The sequence below is a fragment of the Juglans microcarpa x Juglans regia genome, chromosome 4D, assembly GCF_004785595.1.
Source record: "Juglans microcarpa x Juglans regia isolate MS1-56 chromosome 4D, Jm3101_v1.0, whole genome shotgun sequence".
Classification (NCBI taxonomy): Eukaryota; Viridiplantae; Streptophyta; class Magnoliopsida; order Fagales; family Juglandaceae; genus Juglans; species Juglans microcarpa x Juglans regia.
In genome coordinates this window covers 30937188-30961746 of record NC_054600.1, presented here as the reverse complement: position 1 = coordinate 30961746, position 24559 = coordinate 30937188, and the positions used below count along the sequence as shown (strand labels likewise).

The 24559-nt window shown below is 33.5% G+C and overlaps 2 protein-coding genes and 2 long non-coding RNA genes across 4 annotated transcripts; 3 read left to right on the top strand and 1 right to left on the bottom strand.

The window, feature by feature from the left end:
* Window positions 1-1243: 1243 nt before the first annotated feature.
* LOC121260977 lies at window positions 1244-23433 on the top strand. The gene is made up of 3 exons (XR_005939812.1): window positions 1244-1871; window positions 23144-23146; window positions 23422-23433. It is a non-coding gene; the product is annotated as an uncharacterized LOC121260977 (long non-coding RNA).
* LOC121260972 (hexose carrier protein HEX6) lies at window positions 10794-13233 on the top strand. The gene is made up of 3 exons (XM_041163094.1): window positions 10794-11073; window positions 11694-12016; window positions 12110-13233. Exons 1-3 carry the CDS (start codon window positions 10809-10811, stop codon window positions 13151-13153), a joined length of 1632 nt encoding a protein of 543 aa, XP_041019028.1. The 5' UTR covers window positions 10794-10808; the 3' UTR covers window positions 13154-13233.
* Window positions 14877-20190, top strand: LOC121260973 (uncharacterized Rho GTPase-activating protein At5g61530-like). Its single transcript, XM_041163095.1, has 10 exons — window positions 14877-15041; window positions 15256-15360; window positions 15499-15761; window positions 16488-16550; window positions 16682-16700; window positions 17292-17390; window positions 17493-17570; window positions 17658-17902; window positions 18549-18708; window positions 19751-20190. The coding sequence occupies exons 2-10, from the start codon at window positions 15300-15302 to the stop codon at window positions 19894-19896; spliced, it is 1134 nt and encodes a 377-aa protein (XP_041019029.1). The 5' UTR covers window positions 14877-15041; window positions 15256-15299; the 3' UTR covers window positions 19897-20190.
* On the bottom strand, window positions 22082-22446 carry LOC121260976. Its single transcript, XR_005939811.1, has 3 exons — window positions 22391-22446; window positions 22219-22315; window positions 22082-22128 (listed from the first exon to the last, which is right to left on the bottom strand). It is a non-coding gene; the product is annotated as an uncharacterized LOC121260976 (long non-coding RNA).
* Window positions 23434-24559: the final 1126 nt, after the last annotated feature.

The window sequence follows — 24559 nt, the reverse complement described above, 5'->3', positions numbered from 1 at the left end:
TGGTTGGAGAGTAAGATAGATGACAATTTTATAAATAATAATAAGATAGTTTATAAATAGTAATTAGATAGTTTGAATTGAGTATTTTTTAGATTTTAAAAAATAGAAAGAAAAAGTTAAATAAAAAATATTATAAAATTAAAATATTTTATCATATTATAATATATTAACATATGAAATCTTATCAATTTATAATTTTTTTTTGTAAATTTTTTTTTATTACTATATCACTTCTCTACATTATATATATTATACTTTTTGGTTTATTTCTTTACATCGTTGATGTGGTATTTTTTATTAGAATTTGATTTCTTTTCTTGAAAAAATTAAAATTAATATAAGAGACAATATCACATTAACGCAGTATGATAAGGAAAACAATATAGAATCAGTATATAGTTTTTTTGTAATGAACAACATTGTAAACTGATACCTCCGACATCGGGATTTTGTCCATTTGGCCGACACAATATTCTATAATATCAATTTCATGCAACTGAAAATAAGTCTATCTTTTTTCTTTTAAAAAAAAAAAAATTGACATAATTTATTTATAAAAAAAACTTACATCCATGACCAAATACATTCTGGAATGTTCCTATATCAAACATAACATTTCTTATTGTAACTGGTATGGACTTTACTATTGCTGATAGTCTCTTCAGACAAATGTATAAGAGACAAAACTCTCTTCTTAAATAAAGACTCAACCTCACTACTCATAGAAAGATATGACTCAATCTCTATAGATAAATATTCGAAAGATGAATTCTTTTTTATTTAATTAACAATAAAAAAACTAAAAAAAAGAACAATAAGATAAAAGTATAAAAAGATAGATTACAGTTTAGACCAAACGTCACTAACGGTAACCAACACTAATTAAATATGAGGAATGCTATCCACGTACACTATATATTTCACAATATATATTATTAAATAAAAATATTTTATAAAAATACTCTTTCATTTAAAATAAAGTGATGCTAGGGGCCGGTCGGGTGAAAAAGTGGGATTTATACCCTCGCAATGAAATTTTGACACGTTTACGTTATAAGAAGAAAACAATGAAACCACATATCAATTGAACAAATCTCACACAAACAAATCCCTTAGTCGCTCCGGCTCTTTCTTTCCTCTCCCTTTCATCATTGTATAACACTCATAAAGCTCAAATCTATTACCTTTCTAGATAATAAACAATCTAAGAAGCAAGATTTTGTATGATACCGACCCACCTTAATTCATGACTCTGTAAAGATGGAAAGCTACAACAAGCTATAAGCTATATATGGAGATTCTTGACAGGAGAGAGAGCTTGAGAGATTGACAGAGGGGGAGAGAGAGTTTGAGGAGAGAGAGCTTGAGAGATTGACTGAGGGGGAGAGAGAGTTTGAGGAGAGAGAGCTTGAGAATGACTGCCTTGGCAATAACCAAACAAAGTGCAAGTAATTCATCTGCAATAAACACAAAAGCCTTCAATTAATACCCACCCAGTTCCTCGGCAAACTATTCAAATCAGGAATTAAGCCCCTACTGGCTGCATAGGATTCTTCACACACCCAAACAATAAAATCACTACAATGCCATGGCATGCACTCTATAATCAACAAAACAAATAATACAGTGCAATCGATGACGAAACAATAATATTCGTTGCGGGGAGAGCACTTGAGGGGTGAGAAAAAGTGAGAAGAGAGAAAAGAGCGCGAACAAGCAGAGAGAGATGTGAGTGATTGCATGGGACTTACTTATTTGGTATACAGTTCATTATTTCTTACTTAGAATGCAGACGTGTCAATATTTTATTGAAATGTGTAAATCCTACTTGTTTCACCCATCCGGTTTGACGTTAAACTCTTTAAAATATTGTTATGCAAGGTATAATGAAAAGTGGCGTGTTTAATATTTTTCATTAAATATTTGGAATATTGAAACGAAGCATAGAGAGATTCGTAGCATAGTGTGGGTGGTGGGATAGCTAGGTACGTACAGCAACCTGCCAACCACATAAAAGTTTTATTTTCGTTCTCTTCCTTTTAACGTCATCTTGATTAACCATCCTCGATCCACAGTCCAAAACGATAAACTTCTGAACAAAATATTAGTTAAAATTAAAAATTATACAATAATTTTAATAAAAATAATGTTACAATGTATTGTCTTAATTTGTAAAATAATATTTTAAAAATAATACTATTTGATCATCTGAAACTAACCATTTAGATGATCCTTTTGACTTGGCACAACCATGTGCCGCATATTTTATTATAAAAAAAAAAAAAAAAAAAAAAAAAAAAATTCAAACAAAGAGGCATTGGAAAACATAAAAAATACAAGACTAAAATCATAAGTTCCTTCTACCACTTTTGCAATTAGAGAAAAAATGGGAGCGATATCGCAAATAAAATATGATCTCAATCTAAAAAGTTCTATTCAACGCGTACGTCGTGGTATAATAAGTACAATATATGTAATAACAGCAATATGTATGATAAGTATAATACACAATAATTATAATACGTATTATATGTATAATAAGGCATCTAAAAAAATAGATTAAAATTTAAGTTCCTTCTACCACTTTTTTTTTTTTTTTTTAATAAACAACATGGCACTACCATGTTATATATGCCACGTCAAAAGACCATATGAGGGATGAGCTTGAAATGATCAAATAGCCGTATTTATATCTTTATATTAATATTTGGAAACTTTATTGTTTCTCTTCTCTAAATTAACTGCTCTTGTGATATATGAATAACTAAATAAACATCATCCCCTGTTCATTACATCGGTGAAACCAGAAGTCCTCGGATAGTACAGGCCGCATGGTGAGTCATTCCTATACCCTAACTAAAAGGTACTGTTGGTTCAAAAAAAAAAAAACTAAAAGGTACTGTATAGGAATGGTCAGTCATGGTCCTAAGTTCTAACCGCAGCTATATCATGGTCCTAAGTTCTAACCGCAGCTATGTATATATATAGGTTGCAATCTCCGTTGCCCCCAAGCCTTTTAGCCTTGTAGGATCTTCATCGTTGATTCGTAGGGAATTGTCCCCAAACTAGTCGGAGGATCTGCTGTTTGTTCAACCATAGGAAGCTTATTCAAAGCTTAGTCAAACCAAGTATTGAAAGCTTATTTCTTATTTCTCAATATTAGAATTGATTTCATCAAAATCATTTTTAAAATTTGACAAAAAATACATATTTTTCATAAATCTAAAATTTCTCTAGTCATAACTCTATATTAGATTAGTCAAAATAATAATATAATATTATTTTTTTAATAATAATATTTTTATTTTATTTTCATATTTTACAATTACACTAACTATATGTTAATTAATAATAATATTTTTTCCTTCACATATTTCAAAACTGAACACAAAAATAAAAGTGAAATGACATTCGAGAGAAGTAAAAATCGTGGGAAATGAAAATTGAAAAGCAAAACATGAGTTGGGATAATTTTTACAATATAATATTACTTTTAAAGATGAATAGTATATTTTAAAATTTGAAGATATATTTAAAATTACTGTAACGCATAGTTTAAGCTTTTGCTTTTTGAAGAAACTAATGTAGACATTTTATCTACATTTTTTCAAATTTTGAAGATGTATTAACTTTTGAAGAAGCTAATGCCAATGCTCTAACTCCCTCTAATTTTATTTGAGGTACGTATCTCTTAAGAAATAATATATCACACGTAAGCGTTTCGTATTAATTTTTTTAAAAATAATAAATATAAGATTTATATAAAAAAATTAATTTATTAAAATGAATATATGACGCTTGCACAATCTATGACTATATCTAACATTATTCATCATGCTTAGACGGAGAGGTTATTAGTCTGATTTAAAGTAATGTTACTCATCATCTTAATTCTCATCATTATCTTATTATTTTATGATATGACATTAGATGATTAAAAATTATTTATTATATTTTATTAATTAACTTATTATCTAATGTCATATTATAAAATATTGTTAAAAAAAAAAAAAAGATGATAAATAGATTTTTTTCACCTGATCACGTAAATCCCCTTAGATGGGGGAGGCGCTTTTTTCCATCCATGCTGCTAATTCAGCATGGGCGTCGAGTTTGTTGATCACATTTATAATAAGATGGGTATCATGTATTATAGAACGCTGGCCACTTGCTAACCACTTGGCAACTACTACTGCCTGCCGAAGCTTAATTAATGACAAATGCCACCTCATGAAGGCTGATCGAGTATTTCATCATGCAAACTCCCATCTCTTAATAATTTGCGCCCAACGTAATTGGTTCTTTTCATGACAATGACCATCGTCGTCATCTCCAAATTACGACCACGTCGATCGTTTGTTGTTTACTTAGTTAGCTAAAACAGCTGATGAAGATTTAGAATGTGTTTAAATGTTGAAGTGAATTAAGTTGAATTAAGTTGAGATGATAAAATATTGTTAAAATATTATTTTTTAATATTATTATTATTTTAAAATTTAAAAAAGTTAAATTATTCATTATATTTTATATTGAAATTTAAAAAAATTGTAATGATAAATTGAAAGTAATTGAATAACCAAACGTACCCTAAAATGGAAGCAACAGATGGGTATTAAATGCTGATCGAATTACATTAACTATATATTAATTAATAATAATATTTTTTCCTTTACATATTTTAAAATTCAACATAAAAATGAAAATGAAATGATGTACGGAAAAAGTGAAAACCGAAAAGCAAAGCCTGAGTTGGGGTAATTTTTATAATATAATATTACTTTTAAAGATGAACAGTATAGTTACGTTTGGATGTTAAAGTGAATTGAATTGAGATGATAAAATATTGTTAGAATATTATTTTTTAATATTATTATTATTTTAGAATTTGAAAAAGTTGAATTGTTTATTATATTTTGTATTGTAATTTAAAAAAATTGTAATAATAAGTTGAAATGAGTTGAAAAGTGTTTAATAACCAAACGTACCCGTCTTCAAATTTAAAGATATATTTAAAATTATTATAACTCATAGTTTAAACTTTTACTTTTTGAAAAAACCAATGTAGATCATTTAATTTACATGTCTTTAAATTTTAAAGATACATTAATTTTTGAAAAAGTCAATATCAATGCTCTAACTCCCTTTAATTTTATTTGAAGTATGTATCTTTTAAGAAATGATATATCGCACGTAAGAGTTTCGTATTAATTTTTTTTAAAATAATAAATAGAAGATTTATATGAAGAAATTGATTTTTTAAAATGAATATGCGATACTTGCACAATTTATGACTATACTTAACATTATTCATCATGCTTAGACGAAGAGGTCACTAGTCTGTTTTAGAGTAATATTACTTATCATCTCAATTTTTATCATCTTCTCATCATTCTATGATGCGATATTAGATGATTAGAGATTATTTATTATATTTCATTTATTAATATATTATTTAATGTCATATCATAAAATATTAATAAAAAAATATACGATGAATAGATGGAAATCCTCTCAAATGGGGAGGCGCTTTTTTCCATCCATGCTGCTATTCATCACATGGCCGTCGAGTTTGTAGTTGATCACATTTATAATAAGATGGGTATCATGTATTATAGAACGCCGGCCACTTGCTAACCACTTGGCAACTACTACTGCCTGCCGAAGCTTAATTAATGACAAATGCCACCTCATGAAGGCCGATAGAGTATTTCGTCATGCAAACTCCCATCTCTTAATATTTTGCGCCCAAATTTGGTTCTTTTCATGACAATGATCATCGTCGTCTCCAAATTACGACCACGGCCTCGATCGTGTGTTGTTTATAACTTAGTTAGCTAAAACATCTGGTGAAGATTAAAAATGGAAGCGACCGATGGGTATTAAATGCTGATCGAATTAGAATCTGCACAAAATTGACATTCGAAAATCATGTCTAAATCTTTAATAATATCATAACGTATCAGAGGGAACTAACTAATTAATTTTTATAACAAAGACTAGTACTAGTACTGGATCGAACTCAAAGACCCATGCCAGACTAGTCGAAAAACTGACAGCATAAATCGTTATGTGTCACCCTCCCAAAATAATTAAGCTTGTTTGGTTTCATGGGTGACGCTCACAATTTTAAGTCCCACTTCGAGGGGTTTTTCTTTTTTTTTTTTGCCCTTTTTCTGATGCATGGATTGAAAGAGAATAAGAGCCACAAGATTAACCAAAATATTATGTCGTTTGTATAGGATGGGTTGTCATTAGTCATATATCTGCGTCATGTATACATTATATACGTTATTAATTTGGTACAGTTATGATCCAAACGTACGTCAAACCCAACTCATGGTCGACGATATGTTTTGGTACAGTTAATTGGTAACGTAGCTTTTTGGTTGGATAGTGGGGCAGATGAGGCCCTCTTAGAGATGTTTATCCAATTATAGGGAATCAAAACTTACAAGTTAAGGAATGCAAGGTCGATGATGCATGGGATGTTAACATATTAAATAATCTACTGGGATCGAAAATGCTGAAAAGATTTTGAAAACTTTAAGCAAGGCAAGAAATGGGACAGATGTCCTAGTATGGAAGGAAAATATGAATGAAAAATTTATTGCTAAGAGTGCATGGCAGTGCATTAGAATCTGAGCTCCAAAACTCCGTTGGGCTAAATGGTTTTGGCACCCTTGTATTCCAAAAAATATCTCAATCATCGTGTGGAAGGAGATAAACAATGCACTAAGTGTGGACAATAAGTTGAAATCTATTGGGATCCTGTTAGTGTCCAAATGAGATTGTTGTTTACAAGATGGTTATGAGGACTTGAATCGTGTGCTTGCAGCAGGAGAGTTTGCAAAAAAAATGTGGCATTGTGCGGATGCTCAGGTGGGGTTAGGTGATGTTGAAGGATCCTCATGGTACCAATTAATAAATTCCTGGTTTACTAAGGCATCGAGGAACTCCCAAGTGGGGCAGGTCTTAGGATTACTGCATTCTATTATTACATGGACTTTGCGGAGCAGGAGGTGTCGGGCAAGAATGGAAGGTTCATTTCAATCGGCAGAGTCAGCCTAGTTTCAGATTAAGTTATGGATGGCACGGGTTGGAGAGAAACTTAAAACCAAGAAATCAGTTACCACGCGGGATGAAAAAATTCTTAAGGTGTTTAATATTCCAATCAAGTTGTCAAAACAAAGGTATGCCCAGCTTGTTTATTGGCAACACTCGAAGCCAGGAATAATAAAATTGAATGTAGATGAGGCTTTGAGAGGAAATCCTGGAAGGGTTGGGGCAGGTTGCGTCTTTAGAGATTGGAGGGGAAATTTGCTTATGGCTTTCTCAATTGACTTAGGTACTGGAACTAATAATTATGTTGAATTTTTGGGCTTACTTCATGGTCTTCGCATAGCAAAAAACATGGGTGTTAAGCAGCTAGCTATCGAATTAGACTCCTTACTGGTGGTTAAATGGTTTAAAATGCAAAGCTGTAAAAACTGGTACCTTGAGAATTTTTGGGAGAAAATCTTGGAGATGGCAAAGTCCTTATAAATTATAGTATCACATATATACAGGAAAGAGAATGCTTCGGTAGATTTTTTGGTGAGGATGGGAGCGGAAGGGCATAGTGGTCAATGGCAGTCTCCAACAGAAGTTCCCTATAGACTTAAAAGGAAAATTGATGGGAGCGGAAGGGCATAGTGGTCTCCACGTGGTTTTAATATGTTCTGATCTCTACTCTGGTTTTTTTTTTTTTCTGGTTGTATAGTCCCTTGACCTGGTTTTGGATTCATGAACATATGTAAACAGCAGGTATTACTATTTGTTATCACGATTTCTTCCGTAAAAAGTGAGGGATGTTAAGAAGATGAGGTATTTTGTTAATAATAATAAATAAATAATTTTGAAAAAAAAAAAAAAGAAGGTGCTTTCGTAACAGACGGGTGGAAATTGTTCCTGGTTGTATTTTCATGAGTTGTTTAGATAAGGACGTACGGTGACGCTATTCCAACTGCATTATTATTAATTAATGAATGAGGGGGCCTACCTACTATTAGTTTATGAAAAATGATAAACACAGGTTGCGGAACCAGAAAATCTGATTTGGGATCAAATTACAAAAAAATAATTTTGAGAGTCAAATACTTTTTATATAATTTATTTTAAAAAACAGATTTTAAAATTTAATTTTCATCAAATTTTGAAAATTTTGCTCCTAAATAGTTCCGGTCCTGAACACAATATTTTTCATAACAATTTTATAATCATATTTTAAAATAAAAGATATTATTATAAAATAATATTACTTTACAAAAATACCTTCATTTCACATTACTCAAGAAAAAAAAAAAAATTTAACTCCTCTAAACCTTATCCCTCATCATTCTCCACGATATCGGACGTTGTGGAAAAACATCCAAACCTGTATCACTGATTTGAAAACGTCGACGCTGTGTATTTGTGTGCCAAAGACAGTATAATAAACTCATAGGGGGCGGTTCGAACCCCATCATCAGGTCAATAGCAGTGACCAAGCCATTCAACAACTACTCTCATGAAGTCGATCCAAATTATTATAATATTTATAAAATTTTCATAATTTCTCGTTGTTAATGTCAAAAATTACATAATAGATAAAAAAAAAAAAAAATAGTCATTCCCGACCCATGTTAGTAATTCGTTTGATGCGATGCTCGTCGTGTTCATCCATAATATAAAAAATAAATAAGCGAATAAAAGTAAATAAAATATAAACATATGAATTTACATCGTTCGGTATAAAAGCCTACATTTACGAGTTGTGGGAGGCAAAATCTAATATATCAGGTGATGATTTTACAATATCTCATGGCCTCACATATCACTTAATATAATGAGATAATTTAGTCTCATACGAGTCCCTCTAGAGAATTGGTGGAGTGTGCCTGGAGAGCCTGTAGAGAACTTGTTCAGAATCCCTCAAATTTGTGAGGGAGTTACTCTTTATATAGAGGTTATTTTTTTAAAGTGATAGAGTCCAACTTGATTTGTAATATCTTTTCTTTTTAAGAGTCTGAGCCAACTTATTTATCTTATCTTTTTCTTGCCTTATCTCTAAGTTGTATCTCTTCCCTTAGTAATAAGTTTTCAAAGGGTTTAACCTAGTCAATTTAGTTCCTAACACTCACGTTAAAAAATAATTCATAACTTTTAAGATAAATAAATTTCAAAATTTATCAATATATAATAAATATAATATATAATTATTTTAAAAATAGTTCCAACAATTAGAACGTCTAGGTTGGCCAATTTGGGGTTTTCTCCTACAGGCTTGTAAAGTCCTAAATTAAATGGATCGTAATGGGTCCGACGTGTGTTATGAGGATATATTAGATTATTTGTCCTAACTCCTAACCAATTCCTTGGACACGTGTAATCACTGTAGGCAGCGTTCCAAAGTCGGAAGAGGATACCAAAGGTGAGTTTGGATTTGGAATATTTGGTAATTTCAATTCATTTCAATTCACTATTATAATTATTTTAAATTTTAACATAAAATATAAAATATAATTTAATTTTTTTAAATTTTTTAAATTTTAAAATAATAATAATATTAAAAAATAATATTCTAATAATATTTTATTATCTCAACTCAGTTCAACATTCAAATGCAACCTAAAATTTATAGATTTGTAATAATTGATGAGTTATTTTATTCTAAGCTAGTACTGAGTACTTCAATTAAATCACTTAAATAGTAAAATTTAATTTGTAAGATTTAAATTTTAAAATTTATATTACAAATTAAATTATATTATATAAGTATTTTATTAACTGTATGCTACACATCAGTTTAAAAATAAAACTTTTTTAATTAATTTGTAGAATCGATAATGAGATAATCTCCAAGTAGACATGCATTAGAAACTTTTATATGAAATAATTATCTTTCTTCCGGACAGTCTATCATAGGAATTAATGAAAAAAGTAGGTTAAGGGGAAAATATTAATACTAACGAGTAGATCTCACCTAAAATAGATAAGTTTAAAATAGACAAATCTCATATAAATTTTTATAAAAAAATAAATTCTATCTACAAAAAAAGTGTTAAAAAAAGCTATTCTTTGTTAATAAAATTTACTTTTTTATAAAGGGTTTATATAAAATTTATTTATTTAAGATTTGTACTTAATATTACTAAATGAACAATAAAGAGCCATCGCCGAGGATCCATTGCCTTCGTTCGTAAGTAATGAAATGAAAGTCCATCTAATAAAATGGGCTTGGACCCTAGGCCTATAGGCAATAGTCGAACTAGTCCGACTGGCACTTAATTGCCTATTCATGGAGAATACTGTATTTGTTGCGTACGGAAACTTTTTGTCCTCTTTCCATTCAACAGTTATCTCGGGCTAGGCTGATAGCTAATAGAGTAAATGCTACACAATCTTTTCAATTGGGCACACCACATTTTTTGAAAATTTAAAATTTTTTTGAATTTACTCGTTTTAAACTAATTTAATTCTTATATTCATTATTCATATATTAAATATTTGATAAAAAAATAATAAAAAATTAAAAAAATGTGGTACATAGAAATTGTGTGAATAATAAGTTATATAGATTTTTTCTAGCTAATAAGTCCATGGGTCGTGCTTTGATTTTTCTTTTTTTAAACATGACGTGTCTCAGTGTCTGATAGCGAAGCCCATTACATAAGGCTCCAAACTTGGCATAACCCCATATAATTCAAACCCACATGCGCGAATAAAGTGCACAAAAAATATCTATATTCTACGTTGTTTAGATTTTTTTTTTTGACGATTATGCAGCATTCATGGTTACTTCCAAAATTGAGATCAACATCAATAATGCATGCTGCCCACTACCAGTCAACGAAGACTGCTTCTGCTTCTTTACTTCTCTATCCATAACCGAGTCTCTTGTGCGTGCAGTGAGCTTGGAAAAGGCCATGGCAGTGGGATTAGCAATTGTAGGTGAGGGCAGCCAGTACAATGGGAGGATAACCCGGTTTGTAGTCCTGTCTTGTATGATGGCCGCCATGGGAGGAGTTCTCTTCGGCTATGATATTGGAATTTCAGGTCTGTACAAGTACTGATGCAATGAGATATGCAACCATTAATTCATACTAAACTTTGTATGCTTTAGGATTGTATATTGGAGTTTTGGTTGTTTCCGGCCAGTTTATGTGCGACTTTATATCCCAGCTGATATCATCATGTATTATTAGTTATATCTAAAGGAACATTCCATTGCTAGCTGTTCCATCTATATATAATGTGTTGATTCCAAGCAACTACTAAAAAGATTTCTATCCTTTCACAAGAAAGAAAGGAACAAACACCCTCCATTAAGTGATTAAGATTTTACATTCAAGAATTAGTTCATTGTGTGTGTAAATTGAAAGAAGGGTGATGATTTTTGGATTTTGGATGCAAAATCTTACTTTTTTCATGAGAAAATGGGAAAATACACTTTTTACAGTAGTCAAACTAGTAGAATTTTTATAATTTGCACTATAATTAATTACCAAAATTAACACATTGCGAGCTCAAAATTACTGTTCTTTCATGCATATTCAGTACTAGTATATCAGGTGGTGAGCAGGATGGCTCAATTGTCATTGTCATTGGTTGTGGAAATTGTGTTTAGCCATTGTAGAAAATATCAAACGTTTGTACTTGGACAATTTACTTTGAAGGTGGAGTCACCTCTATGGAGTCATTTCTCAAGAAGTTCTTCCCAGAGGTGTACACTAAGATGAAAAAAGATACCAAGATTAGCAATTACTGCAAGTATGATAGCCAATTGTTGACTTCCTTCACATCCTCACTCTACGTGGCTGGCCTTGTGACAACTTTCTTCGCTTCCTCGGTCACTAGAGCCCTGGGACGCATGCCATCAATCTTCGCTGGAGGCGCTGCTTTCCTTGCGGGTGCAGCCCTTGGCGGTGCAGCTTTCAATGTCTACATGCTTATACTTGGTCGCGTCTTGCTCGGAGTTGGGGTCGGTTTTGCAAACCAGGTAGCATTCTTATAACTTTTCCTTTATATGTAATGAATTATTTTGGGTGAACTGATTTTAGTCCTCTTACGAATTATCCCGTAAATTTTACAGGCAGTCCCCTTGTATCTCTCTGAAATGTCCCCACCTAAATACAGAGGCGCAATCAACAATGGTTTCCAATTCAGTATTGGCATCGGTGCTCTATCAGCAAACATCATCAACTTTGGTACAGAAAAGATCAAAGCAGGCTGGGGCTGGCGAATCTCTCTAGCAATGGCAGCCGTTCCAGCCTCCATTCTTACATTGGGTGCTCTTTTCCTCCCGGAAACACCCAACAGCCTGATCCAACGCAGCAGCGACCATCACAAGGCCAAACAAATGCTACAGCGCGTCCGAGGCACCAACGATGTCCAAGTAGAATTGGACGATCTCATCAAAGCTAGTTCCATATCAAAAACCATCGAACATCCGTTCAAGAAAATTTTAGAAAGAAAATATAGGCCCCAACTTGTAATGGCAATAGCCATACCTTTCTTCCAACAAGTGACGGGAATCAATGTCATTGCCTTCTACGCCCCAATACTATTTCGGACGATTGGTTTGGGGGAAAGTGCATCGCTTTTGTCGGCGATCATGACAGGGATTGTTGGCACAGGCTCAACCTTCATATCCATGCTTATAGTGGATAAACTCGGCCGAAGAGCTTTGTTCATAATAGGGGGTATTCAAATGTTCATCTCCCAGATTATGGTGGGAGGAATAATGGCAGCTCAGCTAGGTGATCAAGGTGGGATAGGCAAAGGGTATTCGTATTTGGTTCTGATTTTGATAGGTGTGTACGTTGCTGGGTTTGGGTGGTCATGGGGTCCATTGGGATGGCTAGTTCCGAGCGAGATTTTTCCATTGGAGATTCGATCGGCTGGGCAGAGTATTACGGTGGCAGTGAGCTTTATATTCACTTTCGTAGTTGCTCAAACTTTTCTGGCAATGCTCTGCCACTTCAAGGCCGGGATTTTCTTCTTCTTTGGGGGATGGGTAGTGGTGATGACGGCATTTGTGTACTTTCTTTTGCCGGAGACGAAGAATATGCCGATTGAACAGATGGACAGAGTATGGAGGGAGCACTGGTTTTGGAAGAGAATTGTGGAGAAGTAGTCGGGAGTGTAAGATTGAAGTGCGAATTAGCACTACAACCAACAAAGTTTGGCCAAAATTTAGATAAAGAATTTACTTTTGTAAATTTAGTTAATTATTTTTCAACGACACTGAATAATAGAATCTCTAAATCTATTATTATTATATTAAAATATTAATTTTGAAATTTTTTATTAATTTTAATTATAATTTAAATATTTATTCCTTATTAAAAAATATATATTAATTTTTTAACGTTTACATTAAATTTTAAAATAAAAAATTGACATCAATTAATTATAGTATTGTAAAATTAGAATTTGAAACACTTCAGCAAGATAATACCACGTTATTGAAATGATGACTAATGAAGACTGACCGTCTTTTATGGTTGAGTTTGAGATTTAGACGTTTCGTATTTTTAAGATGAAGAGAAATTTTTTAGAGTTGTGAAATCGCACGAAACAAATAGCACATGGAAGAGAAATTTTTTATGTCAAAATAAATATTTAGTTAGCAACTTAGACTTAACAGATTTGACCAGTAAAAATAATCAAAATTAAAAATATTATAGTTTTGTTAAGAATACTACAGTAAATTTTTATGCAATCTAGTTAAGTTATTGTCAAAATATAATTTTGTTGAGTCCATTATTAATATTCTTGAGAAAATAAACGATGGGTAGATTTTTTCAGTGCTCTTAATGTAGTCGCTTCTTCCTTTTGTTTGGTTGGCCTAAAAGCAAGGCTACTTAAATTTTGGCTAAAGATTATATCCTCTCCCGTACTATTATGTAAGAAAATTTAATTTTAAAATTTTTCTTACAAATTAAATCCTAATATGTTATACGTTAAGAATATAAAAATCAAGAGATGGAAGAGTAGGGGCGGAACTATTAAGAGATTTTAGTCCCCAAAATTTTTAAAATTTAAAGAAAATTAAGTTTTAAAGAGTATTTTTATAGAATAGATTATATAAAAATTAGTATTTGATCCTCTAAAATTATTTTTTTTTAACTTGGCCTTCCAAACCAGATTTTCTATCTCCGACAAGGATTTTCTATTTCCTCCCTTGTCGGAGAGTGAAAGTCGTCCTTGGCTATTAGCAATAATTAGTTTTTTTCCCCTCGTGTTTATGCTTAATACCCCAAACTATCCATTTCATAATAATAATAATAATAATAATAATAATTTTATAATTTAACATATCGTATAAGTTATCAAATATTTTTTTTAAATAAAAAGGAGGAGAATTTTTTTTCCCGTAACAATAGCATATTTTTTAGAGAAATATTCTAACTACAAAATAATTATATGAAAATAATTTCATAAATTGATGTAATTTGATATGATTTATCATATTATAAAATTATTTTTATTATAAAATAAATCTAATAAATTTTTAATAAAATTATTTTTAGGATCAATTTATTTAACTCAGGTCAACTTCTCAGTAGTTAGAAATATGAGATTCGGTGATAGGGCTAACAGTTGTGCAGTTGCGTGACATTGATTATTGACAGAGAAGTTAATTCTCCTTTGTCATTAGATCCCTTCTCTTCTCTTTTTATTTGCTGAGATTTTTTTTATTTATTTTTATTTCAATTTAGCAGTACAGTCGCTGAAAATATTGCCAGGTGGAAACACCACGGGGAGAGAACCGTTAAAACACTGGAGAAGATTACGAGAAAATCATACGTGGCTTTATTTCATTGGTTCGTGCTATCAAACAAAATTTCTGACGGCTCTACTTTAAACTATCCTACCTTCCCACGGCAATTGAATGTCACTCTCTACGTCGTAACGACTTGTAGACCCATTCTCTTTCTAGCCTCGTCTGTCTTGGCTGGGCTGGGCAGGGCAGGCTTTCGAATTTTGCTCGAGTTCCTCCGATTAGTCGTCAACCGAAGGTGAATCATTTCCTTCCTTTTTCTTTCTCCATTATTAGGGTTTATATCTTTCTTTTTTTCTTTTGTTTCGTCGACTTTTGATCTTTATTGGAAGCTAAAGTACGTTTCCTTCGTGATCGGAAAAAGCCTTAAGGATATGTATATATAATTTCTTTTTTGAAAAATGAATAAATTGAATCTCTGACACTTGTATTGTTACCTACATATCTTATAGGAATTCTTGTTGGAATTCGATTTCTGGTGATTGCGACTGCTGCAATGCCGTCCGTCACATCGCCTCAGTGGCAGGAGAAGGCTAGCGGTTTCTTTTCTTCCTCAGGTATGGAATTCATATACTCATAGGTAATATAAGCACGTAAACATATCGAGCTGTACCCAATTTTTCTTGTTTGCCCTCTTTTATTTTCTTGTTTGGTTATTTATATGTATATATTTAAAATTAAGGTTTTTAAAGCAGGGGTGAAGCTTAAAGAAGCCAGGCAATCGGCCGGGACATTTGTGGGGGAGGTTGCAAAGGATGCGAAGTACAACTTCACTGATGTGGCGGAGCGTGTTGGCTCCATGGTGAAAAGTCGATGGGCATTTCTACAGCAGCCATCCACAAGGCACGCCGTTCAGGAACGTCTTATATCCGCTGCTGCTACCACCGGTACATTGCTTAGGAAGGGCGTCTCCGAGACAAAGGACAAGGTTGTCGTCGGGAAGACAAAAGTTGAAGAGGTAAATTTAGCTAAACAACTAGACCTTTCCTTCATTTCAAAACTCTCGTATTAATTTTCTTGTTCGAGTCATACAGAATAGATTGTGAAAGTTAAGAGTTAGAGCCGAGGTGACTTGTCTGACATTTTTTCTTTGAAGTCTGAGTCTGAAGAATTTTAGAGGTGTATCCGATTGATTTGCATCTCAAAGTGTTCTTTAGTGTTATCTATAATTCAATATATTTAATCTTCTGAAAATTGATGCCAAGACGCACTTATCTTTGGTTGAAGTTGAACAAGAGTCGACTAAGCCTTAACGCTGAACCTATCAATGCACAGTTGAAAATAAGCTTTTGTAAAACCTGGCAAAACCAAGATAGTCGACTTTTGGTTGATTTGAATTATTTACTTGCTCTTCATATTAATCAAATTTTCCAATTAAGATTGGAAAGAGTGATGTCTGTAGTTGTTTTGGGGCTGATGAGCTCATGTATGGAATTATTATTTTCAGTCGTTTGAGTTCTTTTAAGATATATTCATTTTAATGCAGCATCTTTGTTTGTTTTATTATCTACATTAAAATGACTCATTATTACTTGTGTGGAATTATCTGCAGTCAAAATTAAAATGACGCATCTTTGATTGTTTTGGGGCTAATGAGCCGATGTGTGGAATTATCGCTTGCCTGACATCTTTGATGTGTCACATAATTTGAACTGACACATCTGAGATGCTGAGTTTGTTCCAGGTGGCAAAGAAGACTGCGCAAAAAAGTAAGACCATCTTGACTGACATTGAAAGATGGCAGAAGGTATTAGGATTCTGAGGCAACTAGTAGTTCTTATTCCTCTTCTTGTTCCCATTTGTTCTTCATATTTTTTTGGTTCTCTCTCTGTCCATCACTAAGTTTCAAAATTCTTATGTTGTTTTGCTCACTTGCAGGGAGTTGCTAGCACTGATGGTAAGTTACTTAAACTTGGATCATTTTAAGCTTTTAAAATAGTGTTTTTAATTTGGTGTGCTTTTTTATTCTAACTTCTTCCCGTTGAACTTGAATTGATTGTCTCTAGAAAGGCTTGCTGCCTAGGAGATGGTCATTATGTTAATTTAATGAAACTGAGATAGTAAAAGTTTCTCTGTTTTTTTTTTTTAATTATTATTTATTATTTTAAGTAAAAGTAGCTTTATTGAAGAGAATGTAATAGGCATTGTCCAAGTAGACAGGGAGTATACAAAAGAAAAAACTTAATTACATTCTAGCAACCAGAAAAAGAAGTAAAAGTTCCTCAGTTTTGTGATATTGGAGACTTTTTTCTATGTAGGTGCAGTTTTAAGTAGTGACGCTATTCTTTTAGATTCTGGTGGTGGTTGGAACTTCCAATATATGTTGGTTTGTAATCTTGTTCTATGTTAGCACTTCTATCCTGGCAGATCTGTAATAACTTAGGAATGCTTTTAATTTAGACTTTTGGCTTGGGCTATCAACATGACCTTTTCTGGTCTGTATAGTGATATTTCCCCTATTTTTTTATTTTTTATTTTTCTTTCCTAGTATTTGGAGTTCCAATTGAGGTCACAGTGCAACAACAACAATCCAGCAGGCCCATTCCCCATATTTTGGTCAAATGTGCAGACTATCTCATAGTATCTGGTAATTGAATTTAGACAAAGTACACTTTGCTAAATCATTAACAAATGAGCTTCAATTCAATTTCATTTTCTGAGAGTAACTTATTTTTTGTTGATTTTTAAGGATTAAACTCACCAGACCTTTTAAAGTCTGAAGGAGATAAAAAGGTCATTCAACAATTGGTTTCAATATACAACCAAGGTATCTTATCTGTTGTCTTCATTTATTCAATTTTGATGATCTTATTATCTCATGCTGTGATATAATGCCATAAGATGTTGATTACAGATTCAAATGCGTCATTACCAGAGGGAGTAAATCCAGTCGACATAGCAGCTCTAATAAAATGCTATCTAGCCTGCCTTCCTGAGCCACTAACTACATTTGAGCTTTATAATGAGATCAAAGGTGCCCGTTCTAGCATACATGCAATGAGAAACATACTTAAGAGGCTTCCTATTGTAAACTACATGACCCTGGAATTTATTACTGCTCTGTTACTCCGTGTTAGCCAGAAGTCACTTCTTAACAAGGTATGAATCTTCTCTCTCTCTCTCTCTCTCTCTCTCTCTCTCTCTATGAATTGGGGTGGGGTTGTGACCGTCAATGCCACCTATAGTGGTTGATTGTGTAAGCTGAGGCATTTGCTTATTAGATATGAACTTCTGACTTGATAGAGGATGATATTTACTGCATTCTTTCCAAACACCAAGAGGATTATTCAGTTGATCTATTAAAAAATTCATACCATGCAGCATCTAAACTTATTGAATCGTGTTTATAATGATTAAGACACCCCATATTTTGATATGCATTTTGCTGCTTGCTTTGTTTTTATCTTCACTGGTTAAAAAACTACTTTTCCCTAATTATTTGCCTCTGATTCTGGTGGGGAATTCTTCATTTGACTTATTTCGTAGTTAACCTGCTCCTCCATATTGATCGTGAAGGAAATATTGTTAGTTGTATCTGTTGTTTGTCACTTTGTGCAGCTTTTATTTTCATTTGGCAAGTTATAGAAATCCTCGTCTAATTCTGTTATGGCAATTCGATCAATAATTATTTTCTATTTTAATTATTTTTTCTTGCTGAATGAGCTACTGTGGAACAGTGAATAAAATTATTATTCCATAATATGCATTTCATAAGCTTTCTCAATTGTTGTTAACCTCTCTACAGATGGATGTCCGAAGCCTTGCGATGGACATGGCCCCCCTTATTATTTGGCAGAGGGGACGGAAACCGGAATTTTATAAGAAATATTGGAGTGAACCATCCAATGGTCCTTCCAAAAATTTGGATCCCCCGCCTAATTACAGTGCATGGGACATGCTTGCTGGTTAGTAGTCTTGTTTCCTATAGTTTGTTCATATATATATATATATATATATATATATCAACTTTGTGCCTAGGCTAGCGTGCTCTTGCATCTCACTGTCTGTGACTCCAGAAGGTCGAATAAATCTGTGGGGCATCTAGGCTCTTGTTTCAATGGATTTCATTTTTCATGGGCTTAATTACATATGCTTTACATGTGTACGAATGGAAAGACCATTGCAATGCTTGGGATCACAACATTGTGCTAATGTTGTATATGACTAACTTGTTTCTTTATATGAGACTCTTTACACCCCGAGAATGAATCATAACATTTATGCATCTGCAATTTGGAACGAATTTTACAACCCCACCTCGAAATGCAATGAACTTAAACTGAGACTCTTCATTTAAAAAAAAAAAAAAAACTGGGACTCATTGTACAAAAGTAGAAAACATTATGTACTTTAGTATTGAAGGGTTTTTAAAGGGGTGATTGGGAATATCTTGTTCAATCACCCCTGATGAAAAGTCTGCGATTTAATCAGTTCATGTAGGAAAACTTCTGAGAGTGCGCATGAGACCGGGATTTACTTTGTAGGGGTAGGTCCAAAGGTCTCTGCCTTGGAGAGGTTCCCAACTTGTTCAAGTTGGATGATATCTCTACATTATATTTAAACAATGGATCAGTCATAAAAAACTTGTGTTTTTTTTTTCTGGGATTGGCTGATAATAAATGTCAAGCTTTTGTTTCTTTTTGAGTTGAATTGCAAGGGTTATCTGGAAATTTCCTTCTTTTCATTTTCCCTGGTGCTATATTATTGTAGAACCGAGATCACAATGTCCACACAAGTTTTTTTTTTTATGTTCTTTTTATTTTGTGAGTCAAGACTGACTTTGTAGAGTATCTGTGGGAACTTAATATCAACTAAATGCTTATTTGTTATATATACTATTAGGGGTTTTTTTTTCACTGATAAAAAATGTTGGATTACGCAAAGCTATTTGCTGAGTTTTTTTTTAACTGGTAAGTCCTTATTCTTTCCTTAACCTCATGGATACAGAGGAGGGTGAAGCTATGGACGCATCCTCTCTCATTCCCTTGGACGATGGCATGCCTGTTGACTTTGGTGCTATTGAGGTTGTTCAGTGTCTTATAGAACACCACAATGCAATTTTCACAGATGCAAATGAGACGATTTGGAGATGAATTGGAATGACTTTTTTCTCATACATCACCAATTATTTGGCAAGGATGAATTCCAAATCTGGTCGTGATGATCATGGGACAGCACGGGATGTGATGTTCGTTAAAGTAGACAGAATTACTGTATATTGGTCTATATGTTGTATTTAGGGATCAGGGCGTACTGGAACTAGGATTAAAATGAGTATTGAATTTTTGCCGCTTGAGGAATGGTATTTTACCCATGCATATCTTCAGAATATTGATAGTTCTATACTTTACAAATTCATTGTTATATATAGCCTTGAAATTCTCGTCTGTGTGATTGCAAATGCTGTTATCATTAACAAGAGTGTGAGTGCGGATGGAGGAATGATCTGAGTTTTGTAAGCGTTGCATTTTAGACTGAATTAAGTAATTGTATTGTGATTTGTGAATTGATTTATGGTGAACTGGCTTTACTATACGGTTATACGGACAAAGTTTATTAGGCTTCACGAGTGACGTGGAAATGGCAAAACCGTGCTTCGGCATGGCAGTATACAAACCATAGCACTAATCCGCTATTTTTATTTTTTTTATGCACATTATACATATCTTGCAAAATACTCTGCAATATATTATATATTGTGATGTATGTGTTGGAGCCCTAATTACCATGGCATTTGTCTATAGTATTGATAAACATGCATGAAACTTGTTAAATTGCACATACATATATATCCCCGTATCGAATCGACTTGTAAGTAGAAGGTTTTCTTTTGACATTTGGTTGTAAATTGGGAAGCAAGAATACTCGTCTGGGATTTACGTTGTTTACAGATTGGCCTTCCGAGAGAGAGGAACAATTTATATTTCTGGGGCTTGCCATCATCATGATGTTTTTCTTTCTACTCACAAATATCTTCATGCATGGGCCGGCGAGGATAAGACAAGTAGACCAGTGGTCCTTAAACATATAAGGGGATGAAATAGATATAATCCATCCGAATTTTATGGGCTAGTGAATGATCTCTCCATTTTTTTCCTTCTTCTTCAAACCAGATATATTTGGTAACATTTTATATGCCTTTTTTTCTGTACCATTTAATGGTTTATTAAGACTGAATGACTAGTGAAATGAAACTAAGGTCCAGTTTGGACAGTAAGATGAGATTAGATGATTTTATATGAAAATTAAATAAAATATTATTATAGTGTTATTTTTTAATATTATTAATATTTTAGGATTTAAATAATTAGATTATTTATTATATTTTATGTAAAAATTTGATAAAGTTGTAATAATGAGATGAATAGAAGGTTAAGTTACTACTTATGATCAGTATATAATTTTTTGAAATATATGATCAGTATATGTTGATCAACGTTTGACAGTTCGATAAATGTGACGATATAAATGAAAGATGAAAAAGTGATTATCATAATCTAATTTATAGTAGGGGTGGGCTCCGACTCCGACGGAGTCGGAGTTGTCATTTTCGACCTCCGACTCTGACAAAAGTCGGAGCCGAATTTCCCCTCTGACTCCGACTCTGAACGTAGTCGGAGTCCGATTCCGATCGGAGGTCGGAGCTCCGACCTCCGATCGGAACTCCGATCGGAGTTCGGAGGGAGTTCCGAACGGAGGCCGGAGCTCCGACTCCGAACAAAATTTCTGAACTCAATTTCAGAAATTTTGTTCTTTTTTTTATTATTATTTAAATTTTATTGTTCAATTTCGTTTCAAATAGTGAGCAACATATATATTTTTTTAAAAAGTGAAACGATCTACAAATATTTGGTTTATTCAAGAGTTTTCAATAATTTAAATATTCGTTCTGATTTTGTTACTGAATTTTGATTATATCTTTAATTTGTTTTATGTCCGCCTGAAATTTAGCATTAAAAGTGCTCATGACTCATGAGTTGAAAATTACATAAATTTAAAATTTCATAAAAAAGAATGATGGTACGAATTTCTATAATTCGATTAATTTCAGTTGGATAATAAATTCTAAACGTTTAAGAGAGGATGGATAAGTACTAATAGAAATTATAGAATAAAGAGTACTTATCTTACGTCTTTGCTCGGGATATAACTACATAAATATAACTATATAAATAGTTTAAAAAGTAAATAACATGTATGATGTAGCCATAAGTTATAACAGTCTCATTTATAACGTAATAACAATATGACTATAATTTGAAATATAACTACAATTCGATTAAACACGGATTTCACTCAAATACTTTTTGTCCCATTGGTCATGCCTGAAATGAAGATAGAAAGTAGCAATCAATAGATGAAAAAAATTTGATAATAAAAAATTGAATACGGTAAAATAATAATTTGATTCTTACCAAGAAATGAGGTTCTCTCAACTCCATCCCAACTCTCAAGTAGCGTCCGTTTCAAACTCTCAATCATCGATAATTATGATATGGTTCACAATTAGATCTATAAAATCATAAAAATTAGAAGTTAGAAACATTAAAAATAATTAAATCATCATTTAAAAGCATATAAACTTACCTGATTCAAGCCTATAGCTTTCGGCATCAACGCCAACGATATCTAGTCCAATAGGCATTTCACTTATCCAATTCTGTGTGCAAACGAGGGCCTCCACGGTTGACGGTGACAATGAACTCCGATAAACATCCAACACGCGACCTCCAGTGCTAAATGCCGACTCTGAGGCAACCGTAGTGACAGGAATGGCTAGCACATCTCGGGCCACACGGGAAATGACTGGATACTTGGTGGAATTAACTTTCCACCAAGTTAATAACTGAAATACATCACTAGGTGCCTCGACAGCTTCCATAAAATATCGTTCAACCTCAGATATACAATGCATAATATTCCTTGTTGACATGAGTTGATGATACTGCTGTATAATACGATTGCATCTAACCCCTACAGATGGGTCAGTATCACCTAAGGAAACTGTCAATCCTGTCGGCCTCGAATGTGAGGAGCTACCAACTGCTGATGAAGGCTGAGCACTAGTACTGTAGTGATGATATAAGTCATCAACATCACTTTTTAGTAATTTAATAAACTCTGTAGCCTTCATTGCCTCGAGGACGGAATTTACCCAAAATTCTAGAACGGCCAACTTAACTCGGGGGTCAAGGATCACAGCCACAAATAGCAATCTATTTATCTTCTCAATATTCTCCCAATTTTATCATATTTGATCTTCATCCTCGTAGCCATAGCAGATAACAATCCAACAGAGTCAGTACAACTATTTTCCAACTGGAAGTGAAGTTCCGAGAGCTCGTTGAAAAATGAGTTCGCAGTCGTATATTTGGATCCAGATAGCCGCATGGTTATCTCATAAAAAGTTCTTAAAAATTCAACAAAATAACTCATACTGGTCCAATCATGTGCGTCCGGCGCACCGAGCCCCCGTCCTGCTGGCTCCAACAAAGCATACCTCAGGCCCCCATCCTCGACCTCCATCCGCTCGAATGCTTTTTGGTGCTTCTGTGCCACATCCAACATCATGTATGTAGAATTCCATCGAGTCGGAACGTCCAAGCACAGCATACTAGAACATTCAATCTTCAGATCTTCTGTTATTGCCTTAAACTTGGCAAGCCTTTGAGGGGAACCCCTCACATATCGTACAATGTTGCGGACTCGAGTTATGGAATCATGAACCTCTTTTAATCCATCAACAACTATGAGGTTAATGATATGAGCACAACATCGAACGTGAATAAACTCGTGGGCCCGAATGACATCATCTCTCACCGTCGTGTTCCGCTTAAACCAATCAATTGCTGTTTCATTCGCACTGGCATTGTCAACTGTAATACACAGCACTTTTCGAATTCCCCAGTCCTTTAAACAATAATCCATCTTCGCCCCAATTGATGCACCTTTATGATCCACAATTTCTTTAAAACTAATAATTTTTTTATACAAAATCCACTCACTGTCAATATAGTGTGCTGTGATACACATGTAGCAGACGTTCTGTATGGAAGTCCATGTGTCAGTCGTAAAAGACACTCTCTGGCCAGTGGTAATAAACATCTTCCTCATCTCCTCCTTGTCCTTCGCATGCCTCTTCATACAATCTCGCATCACTGTATACTGTGATGGAATGGGAAATCGTGGCTCAACAAAATTTAGAAACTTTCGAAAGCCTCTTTTCTCGACTGCGGTAAATGGCATCTCATCAGTAATTATCATCTCTGCAAGCATGTCCCTCAACATCTTCTCACTGTATTGAGGGATGACCAATTTCTTAGTCTGTGTACCATCAGTGGCTGTAGAAGTTTGGTAACTGAGGTTGGTCTGATTAGTGGCTTGCAATCCCTTCGCTATCTTATATCGTTGACAACCATTTAGATGTGCTATTAACACACTGGTACCTTGCTTCTTCAAATGGCATCCACAAAGTGATCCACAGTAATGGCATCTTGCTACTGGGTTCGCAATTTCACCAGGAATTTTGGTGAAATGCTCCCATGTCCACGACCTTTTTTTAGAAGGTCGTGGTGGTTGATCTTGCTCAATGGGCATCTCCTCATCTTCGTTGAACATATCCTCATCCTCTATATCAACTGGGAGTGGGAATCGACTACTCGCACAAGATGTAGCTGCTCTAGATGTAGCTGCCCTAAATGTAGCTCTAGGGGTGGAAATACCCACCGGTGTAGGAGTTGTAGCATTGGCATCCGC

Bases quoted from the DNA above. Each gene is read 5' to 3' on its own strand.
- LOC121260972 (XM_041163094.1), top strand. From the start codon at position 10,809: ATGGTTACTTCCAAAATTGAGATCAACATCAATAATGCATGCTGCCCA. The intron at 11,074-11,693 runs GTCTGTACAAGT...TTTACTTTGAAG, and splicing joins CTATGATATTGGAATTTCAG to GTGGAGTCACCTCTATGGAG. The intron at 12,017-12,109 runs GTAGCATTCTTA...TAAATTTTACAG, and splicing joins GGGTCGGTTTTGCAAACCAG to GCAGTCCCCTTGTATCTCTC.
- LOC121260973 (XM_041163095.1), top strand. From the start codon at position 15,300: ATGCCGTCCGTCACATCGCCTCAGTGGCAGGAGAAGGCTAGCGGTTTC. The intron at 15,762-16,487 runs GTAAATTTAGCT...AGTTTGTTCCAG, and splicing joins GGAAGACAAAAGTTGAAGAG to GTGGCAAAGAAGACTGCGCA. The intron at 18,709-19,750 runs GTTAGTAGTCTT...TCATGGATACAG, and splicing joins TGCATGGGACATGCTTGCTG to AGGAGGGTGAAGCTATGGAC.